This window comes from Hyaena hyaena, unplaced genomic scaffold, assembly GCF_003009895.1.
Source record: "Hyaena hyaena isolate Hyena2069 unplaced genomic scaffold, ASM300989v1 scaffold_741, whole genome shotgun sequence".
NCBI lineage: Eukaryota > Metazoa > Chordata > Mammalia > Carnivora > Hyaenidae > Hyaena > Hyaena hyaena.
The window spans coordinates 156104-183720 of record NW_024081373.1 but is presented as its reverse complement, the minus strand read 5'-3'; the positions used below and the strand labels follow the sequence as shown (position 1 = coordinate 183720).

The 27617-nt window shown below is 36.7% G+C and overlaps 1 protein-coding gene across 6 annotated transcripts in view; it reads right to left on the bottom strand.

Annotated features, from left to right (window-relative positions):
- ADAM28 (ADAM metallopeptidase domain 28) overlaps positions 1-27617 on the bottom strand; it is a 67858-nt gene that overhangs the window by 19179 nt on the left and 21062 nt on the right. For 5 of the 6 annotated variants that reach the window (XM_039218164.1, XM_039218161.1, XM_039218162.1 and 2 more), the window contains 8 exons: positions 27244-27315; positions 26238-26309; positions 20904-21073; positions 17465-17549; positions 9875-10005; positions 8270-8447; positions 6587-6676; positions 4134-4329 (listed from right to left, as the gene is read on the bottom strand). In XM_039218164.1, coding sequence (XP_039074095.1) covers positions 4134-4329; positions 6587-6676; positions 8270-8447; positions 9875-10005; positions 17465-17549; positions 20904-21073; positions 26238-26309; positions 27244-27315 — 994 coding nt within the window. The remainder of the gene's footprint in view (positions 1-4133; positions 4330-6586; positions 6677-8269; positions 8448-9874; positions 10006-17464; positions 17550-20903; positions 21074-26237; positions 26310-27243; positions 27316-27617) is intronic. The other variant, XM_039218163.1, reaches the window with a different exon arrangement.

Below are 27617 nucleotides of genomic sequence, written 5' to 3'. Positions count from 1 at the left end.
CTTAGTCAAACTGTTTTGTGCATCACACATTTCATTTCTCATCTAATCTTTCAGCTCCATCAGATGAGCAATAGAATACAGTGGTTCAGGGCTCAGGAGCTAAGTTGCTGCTGTGTGACCTTGGCCAAGTACCTTAACCTTTGGGTTTTTCTGTAACTCAAATAATTTTAAACGACCTTCATGTTTCAATGTCCAAGGTGATAAAATAAGTTTTATTACCGTATTTTCTTAATCGTTTGGTCTTAGTAACATTTATAGGCTCCTTGTTATTTAATAAAATATCTAGCCTGAAAAAAGTGAATAATTAGACATGGATAATAAGGAAAAGCAAATTCCTAATCCCAAGCTTCAGAGCTCTTGCTGCTAATATTGTGGAATATATCATTCATACACTTCCCAATTAACAATATACTTGTCCTTTCCCCAGTCACTATATATTCTTCAGTATCATGTCTAAAAACTTGCATTGGATAAATACTATATAATTTATTTTGACTAATGCTTATTCTTGGACTTTGAGATGTTTCCCAATTATCCATTATGATTTTTTAAAGTGCTAGCTGAAAATCATTTATAAACAAATATTCCTGAATACAATTGCTAGGGAAAGGAGTGCATTGTCTTTTTAGATTGTACACATATTTTTCCAATTCTTCCTGGGAAGACTATGTTAACTCATGTTCTTACCAGACTATAAAACTAGGTATTTTATCACTGCTTTACTGACACTGAGCCTCCTTTGCCAATTTGTCAAATGTCGAAGGAATCAACTTTTCATTCATATTTCTTACTATAGTTAGGTATCCTGACACATGAATGTGTCAGTACTTCATATTTCTTGCTAGTGAGTTAAAATGATTTTCATGTTCTTTAGATGTTTGTCCTTCTTTATGACAAATTGCATGTTAATGCCCGGGTCACATTTTTAATACTTGGAACTGCAACTGATTTATAGAAATGATTTGATATTGGGGCACCTGGGTGGCTCAGTCAGCTGAGTGTCCAACTTTGGCTCAGGTCATGATCTCATGCTTCGTGGGTTTGAGCCCTGCATCAGGCTCTGTGCTGCCGGCTAGCTCAGAGCCTGGAGCCTGCTTCAGATTCTGTATCTCCCTCTCTCTCTGACCCTCCCCTGCTCATGCTGTCTCTCTCTCTCTCAGAAATAATAAATGAAATATTAAAAATTTTTAAAAAAAGAAATAATTTGATATTGAATAGTGATCTCAAGACCTCCTTATTTTGCTATAGACTTTTCAAACTTTAAAAATTAATTTGAAATAAATTGATGAGCCCTTATGAATTACAAAATTTGGAGTTTTATTTAGCCAAATCTGCTTCTCTGGTCTTTTATAAGGGCTGCTTCTAAATGTGTTATTTAAAGATCTTCCCTGTTCCAATATCAGATAAATATATTCCACATTGGGTCAATAATTTTGAACATTTACTAAAGTCAGAGAGTGTGTTAGGACCTACTGGGAACACAGCTGTGAACAAAATACATGGTGTCCAGGTACTGGGAAATTTACAGATTTGTAGGGGAGGCAGATAGCAAAGGGTCAGGCAAAAGGACCATGTAAAAGTATTTATTGCAGAGATTTATCACCAGATACTAAAGGGGATTCTCAGACCTTCACCTGTGTGCTGAAGTTTCCTTTCCCAGGTTTCTGTTATATACTGAAGTGAGTCAAGGAAGCCATCTTTCTTTATTTAACCTGCAAAATCATCTCTGTGTCCATCTGTAATTTAGCATTTGCGTCTGCCTGACCTGTAGTCAGGAGGCTTGCTGAGGCCAGATTCCAGGGGTCAGCGCATTTCCTGATGTACCAGTCTTATCAAGCATTCTCAAACTGTGTCTCAGCCCCCCTTGCCTGATCCAAAGGGTTTTGTTTAGGAGTTTTTCTAAGTTCTAGTCCATGTATTTCCCAGGTTTCTTTTTCTTTTTCTTTTTCTTTTTTTTTTTACTGAATATATTGTAAATCAGTGATTGCTGTTGCTTTCCTTTACCTTGTTTTATGTATATTTTTAGGGATTATGAAAAGTTGTGGCATGTGACAGCCCTCTTCAAGTATTTTTAGGAATATGTATTTTCTGTTTAAAAAAGTCTTTCAGCCACTTAGGTAAGAATCTGGAGGTGTTGCAGAGGAGGGTATGAAAATTAAATATACAGGCACAATGGACATTATATGCAGGATGTCCAAAGAATTTATATCTTTAAAATTGTCTTTCTGATCAGTCTGTTTGGCACAGCTAAAGTTTTAATTTATAGTTTTGGAGATTGTTAATTTATGCTTTTATTTTCAGCTTATTTTTTATGGTGTAATCAGAGACTATGTCTTCTAAAATCCCGGTATTATGGACAAAATGAACATTTAAGAGATTTTGGCTCTCCCAAATTGCTCCTCTGCATTCCCACAGCCCTTCTTTCTTTTCTCTCCCTTTCCTTGTACTCTGCCCATCTCCCAGCACCCTTGCCACCTCTACACACACACACACACACACACACACACACACACACACACACACTTCTAGGGGGGTACTCATCTGAGAAGGATCTTGAGTAGGGTTTCCAGATAAAGTACATGATATCCAGCTAAATTTTTTTCTTTAAGTTTTTATTTAATTCCAGGTAGTTAACATACTTGTCTTATTAGTTTCAGGTATACAATATAGTGATTCAACACGTCCATACAACACCTGGTTCTCATCACAAGTGTGCTCCTTAATCTCTATCACTTATATTACTCATGCCCCCCCCCACCTCCCCTCTGGTAACCATCAGTTTATTCTCTTTAGTTAAGAGTCTGTTTCTTGGTTCATCTCCTTTTTTTTCTTTTTATTTTGTTTCTTAAATTCCACATGTGAGTGTGCTTGCTGCAGCAGCACATATATTAAAATTAGAACGATACAGAGATTCACATGGCTCCTGTATATGGAACATGTAAATTCCACATATGAGTGAAATCATATGGTATTTGTCTTTCTCTGAATGACTTATTTCACTTAGCATTATACTCTCTAGCCCCATCCATATTGTTGTAAATGGAAAGGTTGCATTTTTTGATGGCTAGGTAATATTCCACTGTGTTTGTGTATACATATGTGTGTGTGTATACACATACATATATATGTATATATATTTTTATATATAAAACAACATGTGTTGTTGATTTTAGCTATTCTGACAGGTATGAGGTCATTATAATTTTTGATTTGTCTTTCCCTGATGATGAGTGATGTTAAGATCTTTTCGTGTGTCTGTTGGCCATCTGGATGTCTGTTTTGGAAAAAAAAGTCTATCCATGTCTTCTACCCATGTTTTAATCGGATTATTCATTTTTTGGGTGTTGAGTTTTATAAGTTCTTTATGTATTTTGGATATTAACCTTTTATCAGATATGCCATTTCCAAATATCTTCTCTCATTCCGGTGATTCCCTTTTAGTTTTGTTGATTGCTTCCTTCTTTATGCAGAAGCTTTTTATTTTGATGAGGTCCCAACAGTTTATTTTTGCCTTTGTTTCCCTTACTTCCAGAGACTTATCTAGAAAGAAGCCACTACAGCCAGTGTCAGAGGGGTTACTGCCTGTGTTCTCCTCTAGGATTTTTATGGTTTCAAGTCTCACATTTAGACTTTTAATTCATTTTGAATTTATTTTTTGTGTATGATGTAAGAAAGTGGTCCAGTTTCATTCTTTTGCATGTTGCTATCCAGTTCTCCAGTTCTCCCAGTTCTACCATTTGTTGAAGAGACTGTCTTTATCCCATTGGATATTCCTTCCTGCTTTACTCAGTTAAATTTGAATTTCAGATAAACCAAGTTTTCTTAGTATAAGTCTACTTCAAATATTTCATGAGACATATTGATGCTAAAAAACATTATTAATCTGAAATTAAAATTTAACTGGGCCCTCCTTATTTTTATTTGCTGAATCTAGCAATCCCCAAATTGACCATATGTCTTAAAAATGCACTTACCCAGATTTCTGAGCAGATGCACCATTTCTAAGAAAGCAGATTGGGACAGAAGATTACTTTGGCCATGATTAAACACTGCTGCCCATTATAATATGATTTTTCCTTGTGTGTGCAGAAAGGGAGGCAGGAATGACAGCAACATAGGGCCTGCAATCTTACCTGGTCCCCACAGGTCGGCACACTGCTCCTGAAGCGTGGGGCACACCCCCATCAAACAGTAGCCCTTCCCATTCTGACAAGGGAAGCCATTGACTCGGAATCTATCATCAGGGCAAATACCAGATTTACCGTCACACATTTCCGGCAGGTCACACTCATCTTTTGCTGGTCTGCACACTGCACCAGGCTTTTTAAACTGCAGGGAAATAAATGGGAAGAGAAGTTTGGTTTTTTTTTCCCCACCTGACTTACCTTAATATCTCAAATTAATTCAAATAATATTTTCCTTTTGGCCTTTTTTGGGGCAAGGTAGTTGCCTTTCAGCAAGATAGAATGATGCTATTCTTCTACATTTGCTTACATTTGCACTTTATAAGCTAAAGACATCTCCTATTATATCACTTCTATTGACTTTGCCCAAAGGCCTGAGTCTTTAAGTAATCAATATTTCTGAATTTGTAGTGCAACCATATAGAAATATCAATGAGAAAAATACAGAAGAAAATCAAGCCTCATCTTAAATGCAAAGAAGGAATTTACTTTTTCCTTTACCAAATGCATCTTTGTCAAGATTTTCAAGATTTAAACCTGCAACTTCAGAGATTTATTGGTGAAGTGAATCTTCTGTATTAAAGAAAATAAGTTTATGAGCACCAGCTCAGCACACTCTGAGACTTTCCCAGGCGTCACATTTCCTAACGTGAATGAATTCCTTTAATTGTATGCTCAAATATTTCTTTTCAACTCACTTCTTCCTACGAAGTGAATTATTGCGGAGAAGAAATAGCCTGATGCACATTTGATGTGTTAACTGCATCACAGTCTATTACTGCAAATCTTGCCCTTGCTTCCTCAGAGACATCTTGGCCAAGCCGATTCTGCCATTGATGCAAATCTTAGGAAGGCTGCGTGGACACTGCAGGCGTATCTTTCCCTAGGTGACCTGAGCAGGCGTGCTTCCCTATCATCAGAAAACTTACAATATCTTTACGCTGATGACAGAATGGAATCCAAAGTTTAATAGAAGCATACAAGACCCTCCAAATTCAACCCCCACTGCTCCAGCCAGACTAGCTTTCTTCCCAGCTGTCACATGAGACATGCTTATACCTCCTGTTCCATCTTTATTCTTTCCCACAGCCTCTTCTTCTGGGAACATTTTCTTTCTGTTGGCTATCTAAAAATCTACACACTACTTTCAGACTAGTGACAGTCTCATTTTCCATGTAGCCTCCTCTGACTTCCTCAGTGCACACTGCCATCCTTCCTTTCTGCACAGGGTGGGAAGAGATTTACATTTGGATTTGGAAGATATGGGTTTGGATCTTGGCTCTGCCAGGGGCTGGGTGCTGGAAACGGACTTCATCACTCTGAAAACCCAATTCCCTTTTGAATATTGGCTTTACAGAGTCATTCTGAAAGTTAAGTGAAAACAAGTTGCACAAAGGGCGTATATCTTCATAATGTTTACCTGGGCATTGAATCATACATGGTATTTTTATCTGTTTCAGGTATGTATGTCATTACCCTCAAGAAACAGCATGTTCTTTGAAGTCAGAGACTACTTTGTTTTTTCAATCTTCCACAGTCTCTATCAAATAGCACTTACTAAATACTTTTTGAATACTATTTATGTTCTCATGTTTTCTTCCTTTTGGCCTCCTTTATTTCTTTCCTTTCCCTCTGATATTAAAAGATACCAATCTCTCCCCAATACTACCCACAATTTGGTACATTATCATTCTACACATTCCTTCCATGAACAGTTTTTGAGCATTTAAAATGTATGAAACTCTGTGCTAGGTGAGGACAAATCAGTCCCCTGTTCTTAGGAGTCAATCTAACTAAGGAAATAGACACACAAACAAATAATCATAATAGAGAATCTTATGCAACAATAGAGTGTAAAATTCTAAACTTGAACCTAAAAGGAAAGGCAACAAGCCCCACAGAGAATATGACACAGAATCCTCACTTTTTGTCAGTTTTCTAAGAATTTCACCCTGAATGACTTCCAGGTTTCAAGATAGGGGAAACTTCAAATTATTTAAAATAAAAGCTTTTACACAAAGCTGTTATTAAAGAAATATGCAACCAATTAAGAGGTTTGGTGCAAGAAGGTCCTTGGATCAGAAGCAGTGGCAGGTGGGAACAGCATTGGCATTGGAACTGATCGTACTTGGAGTTTGCCAATTCAGTGACCCTATTATTTTGCACATTCTCTATTCTGAGCCTCTGTTCCCTCAAAAGCAAAATGAGATGATAATATCTAATTCAAAGGGTTGTTGGGACCTGTGTTTGTAAAGCACACATTTATAAATGGTAGGCAGCCTTACTCTGTAGACAGAAAACTAGACCTCTGTTATTTCACTCAACGTAATCTTGGAGATTTTTAATATAGAAAAATAAACAGTATTTATAACTATTAAAATAGAATGAAATAATAATCTTACCTGGCACTTTTCACAGCATTCTCCTAATGCACACTGAAAACTTGCTTTGATTTTACAAGTTTTAGCATCACAGCAAATGTTGGTACATTCCTAAGAAATGCCAGAAACAAATGTGAAATGCTGGTTTTGGCCTCAAATTTTTGCTCTCATTTCATACAAATTCATAATATAATTTTTTCATCACACAAACCCTACTTTGGTACACTCGAAATATAATTTTCAGGAGAATAAAAAAAACAAAAGAACAAAGTTTAACATTAGAAAACCAGATTTTGGAGCCACTGGTGATTTGTTATGACCTGAATGTTACTGACACCTTCTTTCTTTAATTTGAATGTCTCTTCTAGTTTGCTCAACCTCCCATGATTGTACTGAAGATGGTCTACTTTTGGTAAAATTTGAGTGAAAACAAAAGGGAAAAGAACAGTCTTTTAAAATAAAATTTATCTGAATAATTAAAAACATAATTAGTTGAACTCATCAGCTTTGCACCCACCCAGCAGTTAATTTAATCTCTAGGGCATATACTATAGAGCTAAAAGTATTGTTCTTTATCCCATTTTGACACTCAAGCCAACTCTGTGTTAAGCGATAGACTTTGTCTTGCTCTCCCCACCTTGCTTCTAAGAAATCAGGCACCTGTGTGAGGCTTTGGGGAAATTCCTACTTCAGAAAATTTCTCTTAGAGCTGCTTAGTATCCCTAAGATACATTTAGAGTTACAACTTTTTAGGGTTAAAACTCTCACCCTTATTTCAAATATACACACCATCTTGGAAAGATTCTGCTTTCTTACAGAATGAATACATTTGTGGTGGTCATATTTTAAGTTACTGAAGAGCTGACTCCTCGAGGGGTTGAACGTCACTCATAATAAGTGTTAATAAAATGGGGGCAAGGGTCCCATTCATAACCCTGGTTGTCATATCAAGAGGGATCAAGCCAGAAGTACTAATGGTAAAAACTCTTAAGCCACAAAGGAAAGAACTAAATCCCAGTGCAGGGTGGTTTTGGGATTGCGGAAACAAACACTTGGGTCCATACCTCGGCTCCTCCCTTCACCAGCTCTGCGACCCTGGGCAAGCTATTTACACTTTCTGAGCAAGATCACAGTGCTGTGCCTAAGGTAACTGCTCAGTAGGTCATAGGCACATAGGAACCATTAAATATTTCTGCCAGAAAGGGAAGGAAGAAGATACAAAACTCTGTTGTTGATTGTTCTTAACAAAAAAAAAAAAAAAAGGGAATGGAGAAGGAACCCCAAGAAGGAAATTAGGAAGGTTTTTAAGCAATGAAGCTTAAAACAATGCAGCATTGTTAGAAAGTCTGGCCTGAACATATGAGAAATTATAGAAACACACAATTTCAGAGTGAACCTGCTTAATACAGGTTTACGGTTTTTTTAGCAATTAAAAAACATACTAGATCATTTTAGAAAGTACTTAGTTGGAGGCACATGGGTGGCTCATTTGGATAAACATCTGACTCTTGATTTTGACTCAGGTCTCACAAACTGTGAGATCAAGCCCTATGTTGGGATCCATGCTGATAGTGCGGAGCCTGCCTGGAATTCTCTCTCTCTGTCTCTCTCTCTACTCCTCCCCCACTCATGCTCTTTCTCTCAAAATAAATAAATAAATAAACATTAAAAAAAAAAAACACAACATAAAGTACTTGATGGTACCTCGGGAGTCCCACAATCACAGTCCTCTCCCATTTCTACCAACTGGTTCCCACAGATTGGGGTAGATACGATATCTGTAGGCAATGGAACATTGAAGAGGCAATTTGATAATTTATCTTCAAAGAACTTATCATAGCTGACGCGGCTACAGGAACTGAAGTCTGTAGGAATATAGAAGCTGTGAAGACACAGAAAAAAGAGAATGGAACACAGTCATGCTGAGCATGAAGGGCACAATGTCACACACTATGGATGATATACCCCCAAACCTGCCTCAAAAGATGAAATCCAATCCAGTGTCCAATTGCTAAATCATGAGCTCATTCGTGTGCTTGAATTAGCCCTTCCAGATGGACACAAACACATCTTGCTTTTTTTTTTAATTTTTAATGTTTTTTTTAATTTTTGAGACAGAAAGAGACATAGCACAAGTGGAGGAGGGGAAGACAGAGAAGGAGACACAGAATCTGAAACAGTCTCCATGTTCTGAGCTGTCAGCACAGAACCCTACGAGGGACTCAAACCCATGAACCGCGAGATCATGACCTGAGCTGAAGTTGGACGCTCAGCTGACCGACCCACCCATGTGTCCCCAAATACCTCCAGCTTTAATGAAAAAATGTGGTCAGATCTTAAAGATTAAAAAAAAAAAAAAGATGCTACTGACTTATCCAGATAATCTTATTCAGCTTTAGGTCATTTTGGTTGTGAAGTCTTAAAGGTAGTAAAGTCATGTTTGTTTATATGTCTAAGAATTCATTTCCTTCAGAGGAATCACGTTTTTAAAAAAGTTTATTTACTCTGAGAGAGAGAGTTCATGCATGCTCATGCACCAGAGGGGGAAGGTCAGAGAGAGAGGGAGAGAGAGAATCCCAAGCAGGCTCCACATTGTCTGTGCAGAGCCTGACTCAAGGCTCTGCCTCACAGACTGAGATTATGACCTGAGCCTAAATCAGGATGTGGACACTTAACCAATTAAGTCATATGAGCGTTCCAGATGAATTACTTTTGACAGAATGTCTTCATTTCACAAATAAAGACGAGGTTTAAGAATGAAGTAGTATCTGGGGGAGATGTTGCCATAATGCTATTTTATGGAACCCTACATTGAGTGAGCTGGGAAAGGGAAGTAGAAGAGAGGAAATACATATATGAAAGGGACTGTGGGATTTTTAAGGATAAAATTCCAAGGCAACTTTACTTAGACAAGGCAGGAATGCATAATCTCTTCATTCTCCTGTAAGAACATTCTTCTCTAATTAGATTTCTCCCCTAGAACTTTTTCCCTACCACTGCCCAATCTGAATTTATTGAGAATTTGATAAATACCAATTATTTTATGGAACCAGGTGTAATGTAGATAATATGAATTTAAAAATGTCAAGTCACCCTAACAGCAATGATATAATATGTTTAAACCATGTCTTAGTTAATGGAAAAAATTGCATATAGATGAGGGATAAGGTGGCTTAGTATAGGTATTCATTCATGAGTATACTATTTGATACTGGAAAGCCTGAATGTATTGCCAAAGACATAAAAGAATAGCACAGTTCAGAGTGAACCAAAAACAGGGATATAAAGCGTCTTTCCAAAAAGCCTCACCTTAGTGCTCTGTCCATCACACATATTGTAGAAGGGCACTTGCAAACATAGGAGTCATGAAACATTCCAAAGTTATGGCCCATTTCATGGGCCATTGTTCCTGCTACTCTAAGCACATTGTCACTGTGGTCCTAAGGGCAAGAATAGGGAAACAGATCCTCTGGTTTGTAAAAGAAATGATCACTCAGGGTATAATTAAATAGTTCTTGTATGTGGGGTCGATAGAATGATTTTAGCTTCAGATTTTTCACTAATCCCCATCTCCCTTTCTCTCCCCACCTTTTCCTCTCCCCCTGCTCTCTCTCTCTCTCTCTCTCTCTCACACACACACACACACACACGAACACACACACACACACACACAACTTCGGTACTGAATGCCCATCACAGGGCACACTGCTTGCCCTTTATTCTTGTAAATGGGAAATATTTACAATGAGAAACATTTTTGTAGCCGCCTGCCATGAGAAGTAGTGGTAAAATGTCTTCAAAAATGATAGAGAATCAGAATTGTTTAAAACTGATCCATCTCCTTCCCCTTGGCTTGTTTTTCAATACCTTCTAATTTGACTGAAGGTCTTGGATATGTTTAGCCTCTAGGGATCCAAAAGTTTTTGTTAACCTAGGACTTTAGTACCATTGGTAGCTCTCTCAATCCTGTTACTGTTAAGCTAGATATCAGTCAGTTCTAGACTTGCCCCATTGAATGAAGTCCAGCCAGTAGCCAACTTCATGACCAGATTATTTCTGATTTGAAGTGTTGGACTGGGAGCTCCAGGTTTTTCAAGAGCAATAAAACATCACTAGAGAATCATTGAAGGTTTTAATTTCCCACAGAGGAGACAGAAATCTGCCAATCACAGCCACCCGCAGACACCTGATTTCCTTATCTACTTCATGTCAAAGAACCAAATAAGGAGATCCATCCATAAGGCATGGTACAAGACAGGCAAACAAGGAGCACCTGTGTGAGATGAGAAGTTCATACTTACAATTCATGATATTGTATCATTCTGTCAAGATAAACCTGGTAAACCTTGGTATTTAGTAAGATGAGGACAAAAACAAACCAAAAAAATTACGAAAAATGTAAAAGTGTTTAGACTTTCCAGATTGCCTTATTTTAGGTCCCTTTAAACTTATAGTCTCTTCCTTAAATAATTATTCTCATAACTGAAATGTTTCTTTCCTTTGGAATGAACTCCATTCTCTCTTCCCCCTTTCTAAATCCTACCCACCCTTTGAAGTTTATTTTAAAGGAAGTTTTCCTGACCACATTAAGTTTCATCAATGACTCTCTCCTCTGGATTCCTACTACAATTTTCAATTCTACTATCATATAATATTAAATATTGCTTATGTAGTCCAGTTTCTCTTCCAATTTTATGGTAAACTCTTTCAAGTTAGAAAATGCATTCTTTACTTCCTCTGTTCATCTCATGAAGCTTATCACAAACCCAGACTCATAGGATATAATAGAGAGATATATATAAATATATTTCAGTTCCACCTAGAATGAAGAAAGCTGGGAAGAGCATTATTCCTGTACTAACAAAAAGGACTAGCCAGATAAACTTAATTATAATTGTCCTTGAATCTATCAGTCAATTGTGGTTACAGGACATGCACAGAAACTGAAACCTAAAAATAGGCCCTCCAAGGACAGATGGAACTGATGTATCTCTAGCAAAGCATAGAGGAGATGCCAGGTATCCTACAAGTGGGGAAATAATTCATTTAACTTCTTAAATGAGTTGCTAAAGGCCTAGGATGGGCCAGTGTCAGAGTATAGAATCTGTAGAACCTCTGAAACAAGGGGGCTTTGCACATAGTTAGAGAGTCTTCTCCAAGGACCTCCTCTTGGAGCTCATGGCACACATGAGCCAGGTAGTAGAACAGAAAGAGTTTGTCTTGGGGAAGCAGTCCAGAAGGAGTAAAGTAGAAACTGCTGTAAGAAAAAGAGCATGAAACCATATCCAGACCCTTCTCCTTTAATGAACAGAAGCCTAAAGTCACTGGGGAGGAAATAGTAATCTCTGACAACCTAAGGTAGAACTGAAGACCCAACATGGCTAAGGAATAGGTTTAAACACACACACACACACACACACACACACCCTCTACTCCTGACACAAGAGACAATGCTCTTGAGCTGAGCCCAGGATCCTATATTAATATTAACTGATGTTTCCTCCTACTGAGGGAGGGTCCCAAAACTATTCCTCAAAAGATCTGCAAAAAATAGAAAGCAAAATTTTACTGCTGTGGGAAGGATGGAAAAAAATCCCTAAGAAAGTTTTGCTTTTGAGACCCAGGACCTGCCTAAGATGAAAACCAGACAAAGTCAAAAGAGAACTCCCATCTCTGTTCCTTACCACCACATTGTAGAAAGCTGGAAAGAGCATCACTCCCAAACTTACAATAAATAAAGACCCTGGACCATCAATTCACAATTTTCTAGAACTCATCCAGAGCTGAGGTCGCAAGGCAACAAACAAAATGAAATCTAAGGAAAGGTAGGCTGGTGAGTACAGGGAAAGTCAGGACATGAATACCTGTTTACCCGGAACAGACATTGCCAGATGCCAGTAATAACTCATATAAAATAATCTTAAAACTCAGAAAGTTAAAGTGTGTGTGGTACAGTAAGAAAATACACAAAATGTGGGCACTTCAGACATAGGTGGGAATTCCCACCTATTCATGGGTTTTTCTCCACACAGACTTCACCAAGTGAAAGCTCTGAGAAAGTCTTCCCCATAGTGTGGGCTTGGGGGAGAGGAATAGAAAAAGCATGAAATAACTCTAAGATCATTCTCCTCTCTCTGTTTTGGAGTAAACATGATGAGGTTCAGGGTGAACTGAATGTCTCACTTGCCTTACTCTAGTCCTAGACCTAAACCAAGGGCTTAAGCTTCTGGGAGAAAAAGGAACAAATCCTATAACCTAGGGCACTGGTAAAGTCTCAGTGCAACTATAAAAAAGGAACAGGAAGGAAAATAAAACACACCAAAAGCTTCTACCCCTAGGAGGAAGGAGAAGGAAGGGCAGGAATACATGCTGGGCTATGTCAATTAGAGGTCTCTGCCACCTGGCAGTGGAGCAGGAGCACTAAAAGGATGTACACTACAGGACACAGGACCTATCAAAGACTGAGGCTTAGCAAAAACAGAAGAAAATGCCCTCTGCCCACCAAAAATCTACCCATCATCCAGTAACAAATAACAACAACCTATTGAGAGGAGAGAGCCTACAGCAAAAAGAGACTCTCTGGGGGATCCAGTAAAGACCTAAAGATGAGTAGGAAGCACTCATTGAGAAAAACTCTCTGAAAAACCAGCCTTCCCCCTAAACACAAAATAATGTGACAGGAATTTAAAGCCTGTGCTGAACTGAGCATAGTCATAGCAACAACAAAATCCCAAACCCAACTCACCTCCTGCTAGGTTGATTCAAACCTTACTCAAGAAGCCTAGGAGATGGAAAGAAGTGATCATTTCCAGTTGAGGAAAAATTACACACACACATGTACACGTACACACCCCTCAGATAATGCCTTTCACAGGATGTCTGACTTTCAACAAAAACAAAAAGAATAAAGCATCAGAAAGAAAGAAAGAAAGAAAGAAAGAAAGAAAGAAAGAAAGAAAGAGAGAGGAAGGAAGGAAGGAAGGAAGGAAGGAAGGAAGGAAGGAAGGAAGGAAGAGAAAGCCCTACCCTGTCAATCAACATATCCAGACTCATATCTGACACAGATGTTAGAACTATGAGGTGATACTTTAGAATAACTATGATTCATATGGAAGAAGCTCCAGTAGAAAGGATGAATAGCACACAAGTCTGGTTGAGAAATTTCAACAGAGCTGGGCACCATAAGAAAAACACAAATGGAAATACTAGAAATGAAAAAGACGGTAACTGAGATGAATGATATTTTCAACAAGCTTAACAGTAGATTTGGAATAGCTGAGAAAATAATCACGGGACTTAACAGTTCAACAAAAATTACCCAAATGAAAACACAAAGTGAAAAAAGGATAAAAAAGAAAACAAACAGCAGAACTGAGCATTTACAAGTTTTAAGGAGCAGTATAGAATCATCACAGATATAGGAATTTGTGTCCCTGGAAGAAAAAAGGAGAATAAAATAGAAGAAATATTTGAAGAAGTAATGGCCCAGAATTTTTCAAAATTAATCACAGATACAAGCCCCAGGTCCAACAGGTCTGAAGGAATATTGAAGAAAGCTGAAGGAATACTAAGTGTGATATATTACCCATTTCTCTCAAACTCCACTCAGCTATACCACAATTATAATTGAACAGAAGAAAATTAAAAAGAAAGGGAAAATCTTGAAGTACAAAACAAACAGATACATTTCAGAGCAACACAGATCAAGTTTACAGTAGACTTCTCATCAGGAACTCCATAATCCAGCAGGCAGTGAAGTGAAATTATTAGAAGTACTGAAAGAAAAAAACATTATTAACCCAGAATTATAAACCCAGTGAAAATATATACAAAAAATAAAGATAAAGTCATCTGAAAGAAACGAAAAATTTCATTGACAGCACAGCATATTACAGGAAATATTTTTTAAAAATCTTTGAGAAGAAATAAAAAAATATTACGCCAGCTAGAAACTACAAAGAAATAGAGACTGCTGAGAATGAAATAAAGGTGAGTGTATATAAAGATAAGATAAACATAATAACTATTTTTATTTTATTTTATTATTTTTAAATGCTTGCTTATTTATTTTGAGAGGGAAAGAGAAAGACGGAAAGAGAGAACCCCAAGCAGGCTCCATGCTGTCAACACAGAGCCCAACAGAGGGCTCAGTCTTACAAACCATGACAACATGACCTGAGCCTAAATCAAGTGTTGGGTACTTAACCAACTAAGCCACCCAGGTGTTCCAATTTTTTTCTTATTTTAAATTGCGCTGAAAGCTGTCTAATAAAAATTAGTAACAGTACATTGTGTATTTATAATATATGTAAAGTTAAACATATGATAAAAATAGCACAAAAAATGGAAGGGAGTAATTAGAGGTATACTCTTGTAACATCCTTATACTACAAGTGATGCAGCTTAGTATTATTTCAATGTTAAAAAAAACAACAAATGAAGGTATATAATAAACCAGGGCAACCATTAAAAATAAGCAAACAAAGGTTAACAGTGAAAAGCCAATAATGAAAGTAAAAGAAATTATTTTTAAAAACCTTCAATCCTAAAGAGGGCAGAAAAAATAGACTAGATGGAATAGAAAACAACTAGAAAAAAATTGAAGCTTTTAGTCTAACAATATCAACAATTATGTTACACATAAGTGACTTAAACATATGAAATAAAAGACAGAGATCATTGGGTTAGATAAAAAGTAAAACCCAACTATATACCAGAAACTTTTAAATATAGATAAAATATATGCTAAAAGTAAAAATAAGGAAAAGGTTGCATCAAGCAAATTTAACCACAAAATGTTGGAGTCACTCTAACGATATCAGACAAAGCAGACTTCAGAACAGGAATATTTCAGGAAAAAAAGAGGAACATCAAATAACAATGGATTAATTCTCCAAAAAGACATGACAACTCTATTTGTGTATTTGCTTAACAATAGAGTTTCAGGATACATGAAGTAAAAACTTGTAGAACTGAAAGAAGAAATAGACAAATGTACAATTATACTTGGATACTTAACCACTCTATTAAACTATTCAACAGAACTGAATAGTGTAAGTTAACTTGGCATAATTACCAGTTATGGAATGCTCCATTCAGTAATAGCAGAAGATATTCTTTTTCAAGTTCATATGCAGTATTGACCAAGAGCAAACCTCAAAAAATTTTTAAATATTGAAATTCTACTAAGTATGCTCCAGACTATTAGGAACTGAATTGTGGCCAACCCCTACACTCTTATTCATGTATTGAAATCTTAACTCTCAACGTGACTGTATTTGGAGAAAGGGCCTCTAAGGTTAAAGGAGAATATACTGGTGGGCCCCTAATCCAATAAGACTGAAGAGGAAGGGATGTGTGCACAGAAGAAAAGCCATGTGAGGGCAGAGCAAGAAGGTGGCCATCTGCAAACCAATGTGGGAAACCTCAGGAGAAACCAAACCTACCAACACCTAGATATTGGATTTTTAGCCTCCAGAATTCTTACAAAATACATTTCTGTTGTTTGAGCCATACAGCCTGGGGTATTTTGTTATGGAAGCCCTATCAAATGAATATACAGATCATAATATAATGAAACTTAAAAAAATCATAATAGTAATAATTATACTATACTTCTAAATAGTACATTAGTCAAAAAAGAGATAAAAAAGAGTTAGAAAATATTTTTAACTGAATGAAAATGAAAACACACATATCCAAATATCACAGATGCAGTCAAGCAGTGCATGGTAGGGAATTTATGCACTAAATGTTTATATTTGAAAAAGAGAAAAGCCTCAAATGAATAATCTAACACTGTTCCTTAGGTAATAGAAAAGAATAACAAAGCAGAGAAAGCAAAAGAAATTCAATAATCAAGACAAGAACAAAAATGAATGAAACTGAAAGCAAGAAAACCAGAGAGAACGTTAATAAAGCAAAAGCTGTTTCTTTGAAATCAATGAAATTAATAAGTCTTTAGTGAGTTCATAAGAAAAAGACAAATTGTTGGGGCGCCTGGGTGGCTTAGTCGGTTAAGCGTCCGACTTTCGCTTAGGTCACGATCTCGCGGTTTGTGGGTTCGGGCCCCGCGTCGGGCTCTGTGCTGACTGCCAGCTCGGAGCCTGGAGCCTGTTTCATTCTGTGATTCCCTCTCTCTCTGACCCTCCCCTGTTCACGCTGTCTGTCTCTCTCTCTCTCCTAAAAATAAATAAAAAACATTTAAAAAAAAAAAAAAAGAAAAAGACAAATTGCTAATATCATGAATGAGAGAGGACATTGCTACAAATTCTACAGATATAAAAAAAGGATAATAAAGGACTATCATCAACAAATTTAAGCCAACTTAAATAAGATAAACACTTTCCTTAAAGACAAAAATTACCCTCATTTGAGAAAAGATCAATAACCTGAATCGGCCTGTATCTATGGCAGAAATTATATTTGTAGTTAAAAATCTTTCCATAAAGAAATGCCAGACCCATATAGTTTTACTGATGAATCGTACCAAACATTTTAGTAAGGAATAATACCAATTTTACTAAAACATCCCAGAAAACTGAAGATTTGGGAACATATCATTTTATTTGGCCAGATTTACCCTGATATTTATCCTAATAACAAAACCTGAAAAACAAAAAACAAGAAAAGACAACTACAGGCTAATATCCCTCAGGATTAACAGAATATAGAAATCATCAAGATATGTTAGTGTGTTGAATCCAGCAACATATGAAAAAGATAATACCTTATGGTTATGCTTGGTTTATACTGGATATGCAAGATAGTTTCAACATTTGAAGTTCAATCCATGTTATTTGTCATATCAACAACAACAAATAAAAACCTACATGATTCAGAAAAATTAGCATTTGACAGACTTCAACTGCAGAACCAACTATTTATCTTCAAACAAACCTGAACAATGCCCACAGAATGATAAGGAGAGCACATTGTAGACATGAAGGCAAGGCCCACAGTTGTGCCAGAAAGTTTTGTTGCTCTGCAAAGAAGAAAAGAATTGATATGACAATGTGTGATTCTAAACGATATTTTCTATAGAAAATTCATCCAGAACTCTAAATGGTTAACAGAGAAAACTCACATTGTGAATAGTAACTCTTAAACACTTCCTTCGATTTTTGAATTTGCTTTAGGCATTGTTTTTAATGTGCAATGGTTGTCATATCACCTTGTTATATACAAGCACCTGGATATAATCATTTTTAATATTTGATATCTCTCATTCACAATTTTATAGTTTTTGTTGTGGAATTCATCTCCTGGCATGAAATAAACAGGACTATTTTTATCATTATATGTGTGTGTGTGTGTGTGTGTGTGTGTACACATTTGAATATTAGTATTATCACATATGTTTGTTTTAATTTATATTTTACTCTCATATATTTTTGTATCGTTTACTTTTGTTCACTTTTAGCACTGTTTTAAGCTATAGTGGGATATGGAATTTGGGCCCCTTCTGAATGTATTTGCCTTATGAAGCATTTATGCTATTGAAATACTTGTTAAAAGGAATTTAAGTTATTTACATTTATTTGCAGAGATGATTGGTTTGGTTTTAGTAAACCAAAGAAAGTAAAAGAAAGAAATTTTAATTTCTTTCTTTTTTTTTTTTTAGTCCTGTTCATTTTGTTTTTCTTTCAATTTTCAATGACTCCATGTGCTGCCTTTGTTATTACTCTGTGATCTGTTCAAGATCCTGACTCTGGTTTATCTCTAGTAATTTTCAAAGAATGTATTACTTTAAAAATCTCCTTAGTAGATGCATTTACATAAAAAGTTGAACTTATATTTCCCACTTATCATAATCAAGAATGGAGAGTACTGATTTTGCCATGCAAAATAAGAAAAATTAGAGAATTTCTTTCCACTTTACACTTCTTTTGGAAAATTTTCAGGTATCTTTTATTTTGAAATGGCATTTTGCATAATAGATGATATTTTTAAAGATTCATGGCATTTATATCCTTTTTAAAAATCATGTTATAAAATTAGTTATACTTGAGTTTGCATTGAAGTGGGTTCAATTCTCACTACCAACTCATTTATAATAAATAAATCTTCCCCCATTATGGAGTTAGCTACTTTGGTTCCTCTTTTAGTGGGTAGATTATAGATCTACCGCAAGCTTCTTACCTTGTTATGCCTAGGTATAGACATAACTTTTTGTTAATTTGTTGGGTATATTTATGAATGAAAGGACAATTATTTCTTTCCATCATATCTTCTTAGTACTTTTATCCTGTTTATTCTAGTCTAGTCAGGAAATCTACTCTTCATATTGGATTGCCAATTTACTATTACTATTTACTATTACAAATTACTATTTACTATTTTTTTTAAATTTTTTATGTTTTTATTCTACTTGGAGAGACAGAGACAGAGCAAGCGGGGAAGGGGCAGGGAGAGAGGGAGACACAGAATCTGAAGCAGGCGCCAGGCTCTGAGCTGTCAGCACAGAGCCCGACGTGGGGCTCGAACCCACGGACTGTGAGATCATGACCTGATCCAAAGTCAGACGTTTAACCAACTGAGCCAACCAGGCGCCCCTGAATTGCCATTTATATCTATCCATTTGTCATCTTGTCTATGATTTTTATCTCTCTACCCTATTGGTTCAAAGTATGGGAATTTACTACAATTTGAGCATGGCCCTGGAGGCAGTCTGGTAAGAGTTAAATTACCTTACTACTTATGAGCTGTGAGTCCTTGAAAAAAAAAAATCACTAAATTTCTCCAAACAAAAAAAACTCACCCTGCAGTGAGCCCTTGAGTCTGGAACTCACCTTTCAAAATTAAAGAAGTATGGTAGGTATTCTTCATATATAACCCCCAATGCGCCTTCCTATCGAGTGTAGTACCTTCCCTTGAATAAGCATAGATCTATGACTTGCTCTTGACCAACAGAATATACCAGAAGTGACACTGTAATTTCTAAGATTTGGTCCTGAAAAGACTTAATGCTTTCTCTTGGTCCTCCTACAATACTTCTTCTAGATGAAAGCTAGTCTCCTGGTAAGACGTCCAGACCCAAAGTTATATATAACTTTCAAGTGGCTAACTTGAAAAAAAAAAGTTAGCCACTTGAAAGTTATATAACCAGAGATAACCAAACAGTCCCTGTGCTACAGTCCTACCATGCAAGGAACCAGATACATAAATTCACACTTATTTTAAATCAAGGAGTTGTGGGCTGATGTGCCATGTGTAGTAAACAACCAACACAGAATATTAATTCATTCTGGCAGGACCTAGTCCACTCATTTCCTATGACACCTACTGTCTTCTTAGAAAGTAACACTTGAATAATTTTAAATACTCATTGCTGTTTTCTTCTGTCTGATTCCAGCAGCAAACTATTCCAGGCATATTCATATGCTAATATGCTTAACAGTTTTGTGTAATTTATAGTCACTAGATTTATCCCCCCCCCCTTTTTTATTAGTCATTTCAGCAGGATAGTAGAGGTGTGGAATTAGAATATAATATGCAATTTTTTTCCATCCTAGAAGTTTGTCCTCGGGACACCTGGGTGGCTCAGTCAGTTAAGCATCCACCTTTAGCTCAGGTCATGATCTCACGGTCAGTGAGTTGGAGTCCCGCATCGGGTTCTGTGCTAACATCTCAGAGCCTGGATCCGGCTTTAAATTCTGTTTCCCTCTTTCTCTGCTCCTCTCCTACCTGCGCTTTGTCTCTCTCTATCTCTCAAGAATGAATAAGAGTTAAAAAAAAAAAAAAAAAAAGAAGTTTGTCCTCACTAGGACTTAAAATCAGTCAGGACTTTTAAAATGTTGAATCAAAATTTCTCTTGCTATTATCTAAATTTGTCTTTCCTGGGGCGCCTGGGTGGCTTAGTCGGTTGAGCGTCCGACTTTCGCTTAGGTCATGGTCTCGCGGTTCGTGGGTTCGAGCCCCGCTCGGGCTCTGTGCTGACTGCCAGCTCGGAGCCTGGAGCCTGTTTCAGTCTGTGACTTCCTCTCTCTCTGACCCTCCCCTGCTCTCGCTGTCTCTCTCTCTCCTAGAAATAAGTAAAAATATTTAAGAAAAAATAAATTTGTCTTTCCTTTCTGTTTACCCAATCAAAACAGATAAATTTCTGGTGAATCATTATTAAATTGTTAGCTTTTCTTTAAAAAAAAAAAAAAAGAAAATGAAACACTTATAACAAAAGTTAAAGCATATTCAACATAAGATTCAATTGAATCTTTTACCCCCTTTGTGTAAGCCACTTCCTCTTACCCCATAGCCCAAGATACCACTTGCTTTGCCAAGGATTTGGAAAGTTTCCACGCTAAATACCATTTAACATACAAAGGGGAAACTCTATACATACGTGATTAACTGAGCGATATCATGATGCTTTCTTCTTGGAAGGATACTTCCCCTCCATTTAGAAAAATTTTCCAAGGTGAAGCTTGCATTTGGGGTTATCTTTATTTTATCTTCGTCATTCCAGATTTCTATACCAACTAGGGCCACATGAGTATTCAGCTTTTTATAAAGCTGTCCAAAGAGAATAAATGTCAAAGAAATGACATAGTGATATTATCTTTCAATATTTTCAATGTACTTTAGATTTTCAAACCTATTTCTCACCGCACTGTAAAAACTTTTTTCCCAAACCTACTTGTGAAATGGAAGTTACCACCTCTTTTCACAGATGCTAGCATCCCCATTCTCAGGCATGGCAGACACCCTTAGGTATTTCAGGTCTGGAAACTCCTTGCCACCTCAAGACAGATTATAATTTTCTGTTAGTAGCTCACAACTATGACTTCAATGTAAATGTAACGACTCAAATGCTTTGCATTGTTTCCAGAGTCAGCACATTCCAGAATTAGCAAGGTTGACTCGGTGATGGTTTGGACATGGGAAAAGGAACGTGCTATATGAAAAAGTCCTGCATCTATGAGTCACAATCAAGTGGTCCTCTAAATCTTAAAACCGGATGAACCAAACAACCAATGATGCATATAGGATAACCTTTAGCAATAATTAATTAAGCTTATAAGACAATATACTTACTATAAAAACAAAAGTTTAAATTGCTATTATAGTTTATATAACTGCATAGTGTTGGTAAGAGTACAAACTTTCACTTATAATATGAACACATTCTGGGGATCTAATGTGTATAGCTTGGTAGTTATAGTTAATACCATATAATATACTTTAACATTAGTGAGAGTAATTCTTAAATGTTCTCACCACAAAAAAAGCAATGGCAATTATGTGACTCTAACTTATGGTGGAAATTGTTTTGCAGTATTATGAGTATATCAAATCAATACACTGAACACCTAAACTCACACAATGTGATATACCAATTATATCTCGATTAAGCTGGCGATGGGAAAACACATGGGGACAGGCTTCCTCATGGGGCAACTTTCTGCTGAGAAAACAATAAAAGCATTGAGGAATGCACTAATCATCAAAAGAAAAGTCAAACTCTGGGGCGCCTGGGTGGCTCAGCTTGGTTAAGCTTCAGACTGGCTCAGGTCATGATCTCACGGTTTGTGAGTTCGAGCCCCACGTTCAGGCTCTATGCTCACAGCTCAGAGCCTGGAGACTGCTTTGGATTCGGTGTCTCCCCCTTTCTCCATGTCACTTCCCTGCTCTCTCTCTGTCTCAAAAATAAACATTAAAAAAAATTTTTTTAAGTCAAAATCTAACCAGATTAAAACCATCCCCTTGATTATTCCCTCAACTTCCCTATCCTATTCCTGTTTTATGTTACTCACCTGACAAAACTCCAATCCTGGTGAAAGCCATTCCTCCCTAGCACCATGTCCCCGAACACAGCCAGGAGACAGTGCGCTTACGCTGACTGCTTTCACTTGGAAGCCATCATGCCAACCTCGAGTGGTACTTTACCAGTCTCCAGCAAACCTGCTGCATTTCCACAACCCATATACTCCCAGACACCTCTGCATGTTTTTTTCAAACTCACTTTTCTTTCTTAGAAATTCTGCCACTTCCTATTAAAACCTCACTTTGAGGGGTGCCTGGGTGGCTCAGTCGGTTGAATGTCTGAGTTTGGCTTCGGTCATGGTCTCACGGTTCATGGTATTGAAGCCCCGGGTTTGGGCTCTGTGCTGACAGCTCAGAGCCTGGAGCCTCCTTCAGATTTTGTGTCTCCCTCTCTCTCTGCACTTCCCCTGCTCTCACTCTCTCTTTTTTCTTGAAAGTAAATAAACATTAACAAATTTTTTTAAAAAAGGTATTAAAACCTCACTTTGAGCAGATACCCCTGCTTCCAAACTCAGAGTATAGAGGCAATCAAAAGAGAACTGACTACCTATTGACCTATACCTTTTCAAACAACCTGTGTCTCCCCTTCTTTAATATACGGGTGAATGCTGAGCCAAAGGCCAACTTCTCCACTCATGCACTAGATCTCCAATGTCTCCCCAGATCAAGGAGATGATTCCAGCAATTCTTCCATTTCCCTTGCGTTGTCTATGCTTAGCCTTCCACAGACTCATTCCCATCAGCATAGAAAAGATGACCCATCACAGTGGGGGATATAACTTTATGACCATTCTGCCTGTCACATATGCCCCATTTCTCTGCTTCTATTTATAGCGAAATTTTTGAAGAGAATTTTCTGTATCTGCTATCTCTAATTCCACTTCCTGTTCTCCCTGGGCTCGCTCTAATCATGCCACAGAAATTTCCTTCATCCAGGTGGCCAGTAACTTCTACTCTGTTAAATCCAATGGCCAATCCTCAGTCCTCAGAAGCATCTAACATCATTGATCATCTCTTCCTTTGGTTGTGTTTTGTTTCAAGCAGCTTCCAGAACAACACTATCGCCTGGTTTTCCTCGAAGCTCTTTTGTCTGCACTATACTGGACTCTATCAGCTTCTCCTGTACTCTGACCTCTCCTTGAAGAGGCACCTCATGGATCTGTTCTTAGGTCTCTTTTCTACTTCTCTACCCCATTCCTTTGGCTACCTTACACTAAGGTTGGTAACCTTATTCCATAAAGGTCCAGATAGAAAATGTTTCAAGCTTCGAGGCTGCGTGGTGTCTGCTGTAACTGGCACTGTGGCAGGAAAGCAGCCATAGATAATACATAAACAAATGGTGTGTGTTTCAATAGAACTATTTTATAAAAAGGCCGTATGCCAAATTTGGCCCACGGGCTACAGTTTGCTGACCCATGTCTTATGCCATTCTGTATGTGCATTTAGAGGCACCTGGGTGGCTCAGTCATTTAAGTGTCTGACTCTTGATTTCCGCTCAGATTTTGGCCTCATGGTTCATGAGTTCAAGCCCTGCATCAGGCTCTGCACTTACAGTATGGACCCTGCTTGGGATTCTCTCTCTCTCTCCCTCTTTCTCTGCCCCTCTCTTGCTCATGTGTGTTCTCTCTCTCTCAAATAAATGAATAAATAAATAAATAAATAAATAAACTTAAAAAAAGAGACTCTTAGATTTATATCTCCACCCCGACCTTGTCCTTGAACTTCATTCAATCAATCTTATATATCTAGCATTTTCACCTGGGTACTTTTTTTTTCTTTTCTTTTCTTTTTTTTTTTTTTTTTTGTTTTTGAATCTTCTCTTTAATCCTTAATGATCCACTGGCACATACAATGATATAACATGGCACAAAGTAGGTGCTAGACACATGGGGGGCATTGTCAATATGGACATGTCTACCCCTGACACATCTATAAACTTCCTAGTATTATTTCTCTGATTTTTGAAATGTAGAGTCTCCAATATTTTCATATTTTAAATATTTTAAATATAAAAATGTAACATGAAACATGTACATATTTTTATAAAGTACTTAGTACTTAGTCACAAAACACATTTAATAAAAATGAGCAATCCACCATCCATTGTCACCTCCACTAAGAAATAATTTTTTTTCCAATATAATTGACATATGACATTATATTCATTTTAGGTATACAACATAATGACTTGTCCCTGGAAATCTTTATACAACAAGATATCTCAAAATGTATGTGTACAAAATGGAGACACTAATCTTCCCTCTAATTTACTATAGCCAATATGTTACCCATTCTTAAAGTTGCTCGGGTCAAAATCCTTGATGTAACTTCATCTATTCCTTTTCTTACACTTCTCACCTGTCATCTACTTCATGTACTCCGTTGACTCTATTCAGAGATCACCTAGTCTCAATAGATCCACTACCACTGCTTTCTCTCAAACCACCATCATCTCTTGCCCTGAACTAGGGAACAATCCCCTATCTGGTCTTATTTCTGCCAATTGCTTTCAGTGTATTTTTAACATAATGGCCAAGATAATTTTTTAAGAAACACATCTGAACATGTTACACCTCAGCTCAGTCCTCCAATGTGTTCCTCCCCCATGAAGAACAACAAAGTCCTTACATAGGTCTGCCAGGACCTGCAGGGTCCAGCCACCGATGTCTGTCAGATGTCATCTGCTCCCACCCCTGCTGTGGCTTACTGTATGCCGCCCACAATGGCCTTCCCACTGTTCTTTAAACATGACAATTAGGTTCTCTCCTCAGAACCTCACTCTTCCTTGCACATCCTCCTCTAGGGTCAGATGCTTCTCCCCTTCCTTTCCATACTCAAATGTCACCTTGGACATCTTGGACTTGGGCTTCCCTATTTAACACAGCACCCAAGAGGTACCCCTCTCTCTTTTTTTATCCTGCTTTATTTTTTTTACAGCATTTATAATCCCCATCCTACATGCTCTTCATTTCGTATTTTTATTCTTGTCTTGGACAAGAATGTAAACTTCCATAAAGGAAGGGATATTTGTCAATTTTGTTCCCTACTTTATTTCTGTCATCTAGAAAAGTTCCTGTCACAAAGGAGATGGTCAGGAAATATGACCACTTCTTGGGGTTCTTTAGGAAAAGTCTTTGTGGTGAGAAGACAAGATGCAGATGATGTTGGTCATTGAATCCACTTTCATTTTCTCTCTATCCTTAGAGAATTTGCAGACTACCACAAAGTGACTCACCCATTTAAGGAGGCAGACTATATGTTTAACTAACAAGACACTAACAATTAAGATTTAAACAGGGTACAGAAATCATTTTTTAAAGACTTAGCTAATTAGATGATAAAATCAGCATGTACAGACCAAGATCAACATCTTTCCAATTGAAATGGACTTTGACATCCAACCAATCTAAGTTCAAATCTTATCTCTACTATCTCCTAACTTTGTGACTTTAGGCATGCTACTTTGCTTACCAGAATTTAATTCTTTAGCTATAATATTAAGGCTTAGAAATATCACAGAGTTTTGAGGATTAAATGAAATAATATATTGAAAGATGCTACTGTGCCAGAATTCAGCTGATTTTGTTTGTTTTTCCATGTTCTTCCACATATTTGGCCTTCTGTTGGGATTTGCTGGGCAGTGATGTCTACCCAGGCATTAGAAAAACAAAAGCAATTCAAACAAAACCATCTCTTATACTTTTCATCAACCTGAGAACTGTGTGGCAAGTAGGTTAGAAATGTCTCTCTCATGTAATATTAATATTCGATTAAGTAGCAAAGTTCAAAAGCCAATCAGCATTATTAGTCAAGAGTGTTGACTTTCTTTCTCTGTTTCAAGAGCATTCATAGAAACACCCAATGGCACTGCCTCACAAATTGTTAAAATTGCACTTAATAAAATATACCGTACCATGTTGACATAATTGGCCATTTCAAACACCCTCTTTCTTATTTCCTCTGGATCTTGATTGTACTTTTTAAACTAAAAACAAACAAAACAAAACAAAAAAAAAAAAACAACAAAAAAAAACAAGACAAGATACAGGCATTGATAGAAATGAATATAATTAGAAGGTGAAAAAAAGAAACTTCAGGTTATTTTGCTTATCGGTGGTTATAATTACAATCAGTTATAAAAGATAACAGTTAAAAGGCACAAAATGCTTCCTTATTTCTTTAGCTAAATTAAAGTACTTCTGGAGTAGAGATAACGTTTTGCATCTAAAGTAGTAGCTCGGTGTAAATCTCTAAGGAATTATTCCAAATATATTTCCACTTAAATACCATGGTTTCATAAGCTGTGCAGATTCAGTACAAGGAATATGCTATTCATTAAAAAATATACATATGAATAGTAAATAGTAAATTAATTTAGTATAACGAGAAGCCAAGCTTTATGACCTAAACAACTTAACTTAGATTATCACAGCACAAAATTTCTCCTTGTGGGATCACACATGTGAACCTCAGGTTTCCAATATATAAAAATGAATTCTTGCAAAAGAATATAAACAATAAATATTACCCCCCAAAAGTGTCCTTTTTTTCAGAAGATTCCATTCGTTAATCCTATACATTTACCACTTTCTGATGAGTATAAATTCTAACTTACCAATGATTTAACTGCTTAATGAAAGACAAAATAACAAAGGAATTTAATTGGAAACTAAGTTTGGAGACAATAATAAAGGATAAAGTGCAAAGAATTCACTTTATACATATCATATCAGGTGTACATTCCTGAAAAGGAGAAGTCATATCACTCTAATTCAATGTCAAATTTCCTAGGATCAGAACAATTCATAAAAAGCAATAGTTCATATTCATGATTTTTTAAAATCCATATATTTAATATTTCATGTAACAAATTTATACAGAAGGAGATTTTAAAAGAGATGTGTATCTGATATAATTACCTCACCATTATCCAGGACCAAATAATACTCTATGTATTTCTTATGTTCCCGACCCTTCCGGTCCTCTGATTTCTATAATAAATATAAAAAGGAAAATTAATGAGACAACATCATTCTCTGCAAGAATCATTCTTCTACTTGAAATGTGTAATTTAATAAGGGAAGGGTTGATATCTGACAATAAAGGAAGAAAATATTACCATTGTAACTCTAACTAACCAACCAGAATTATCTATAGATGATGCTCAGAATACCAGAGCTAGGAAGGATATCAGTGATATTCTAGTCTGACCCCTTCATTTTGCCAGAATTTAAATGGTTGCACAACTAACTAATAAGTGTGCCGGAACTAAAACCAAAGTCTTTGGATTTTC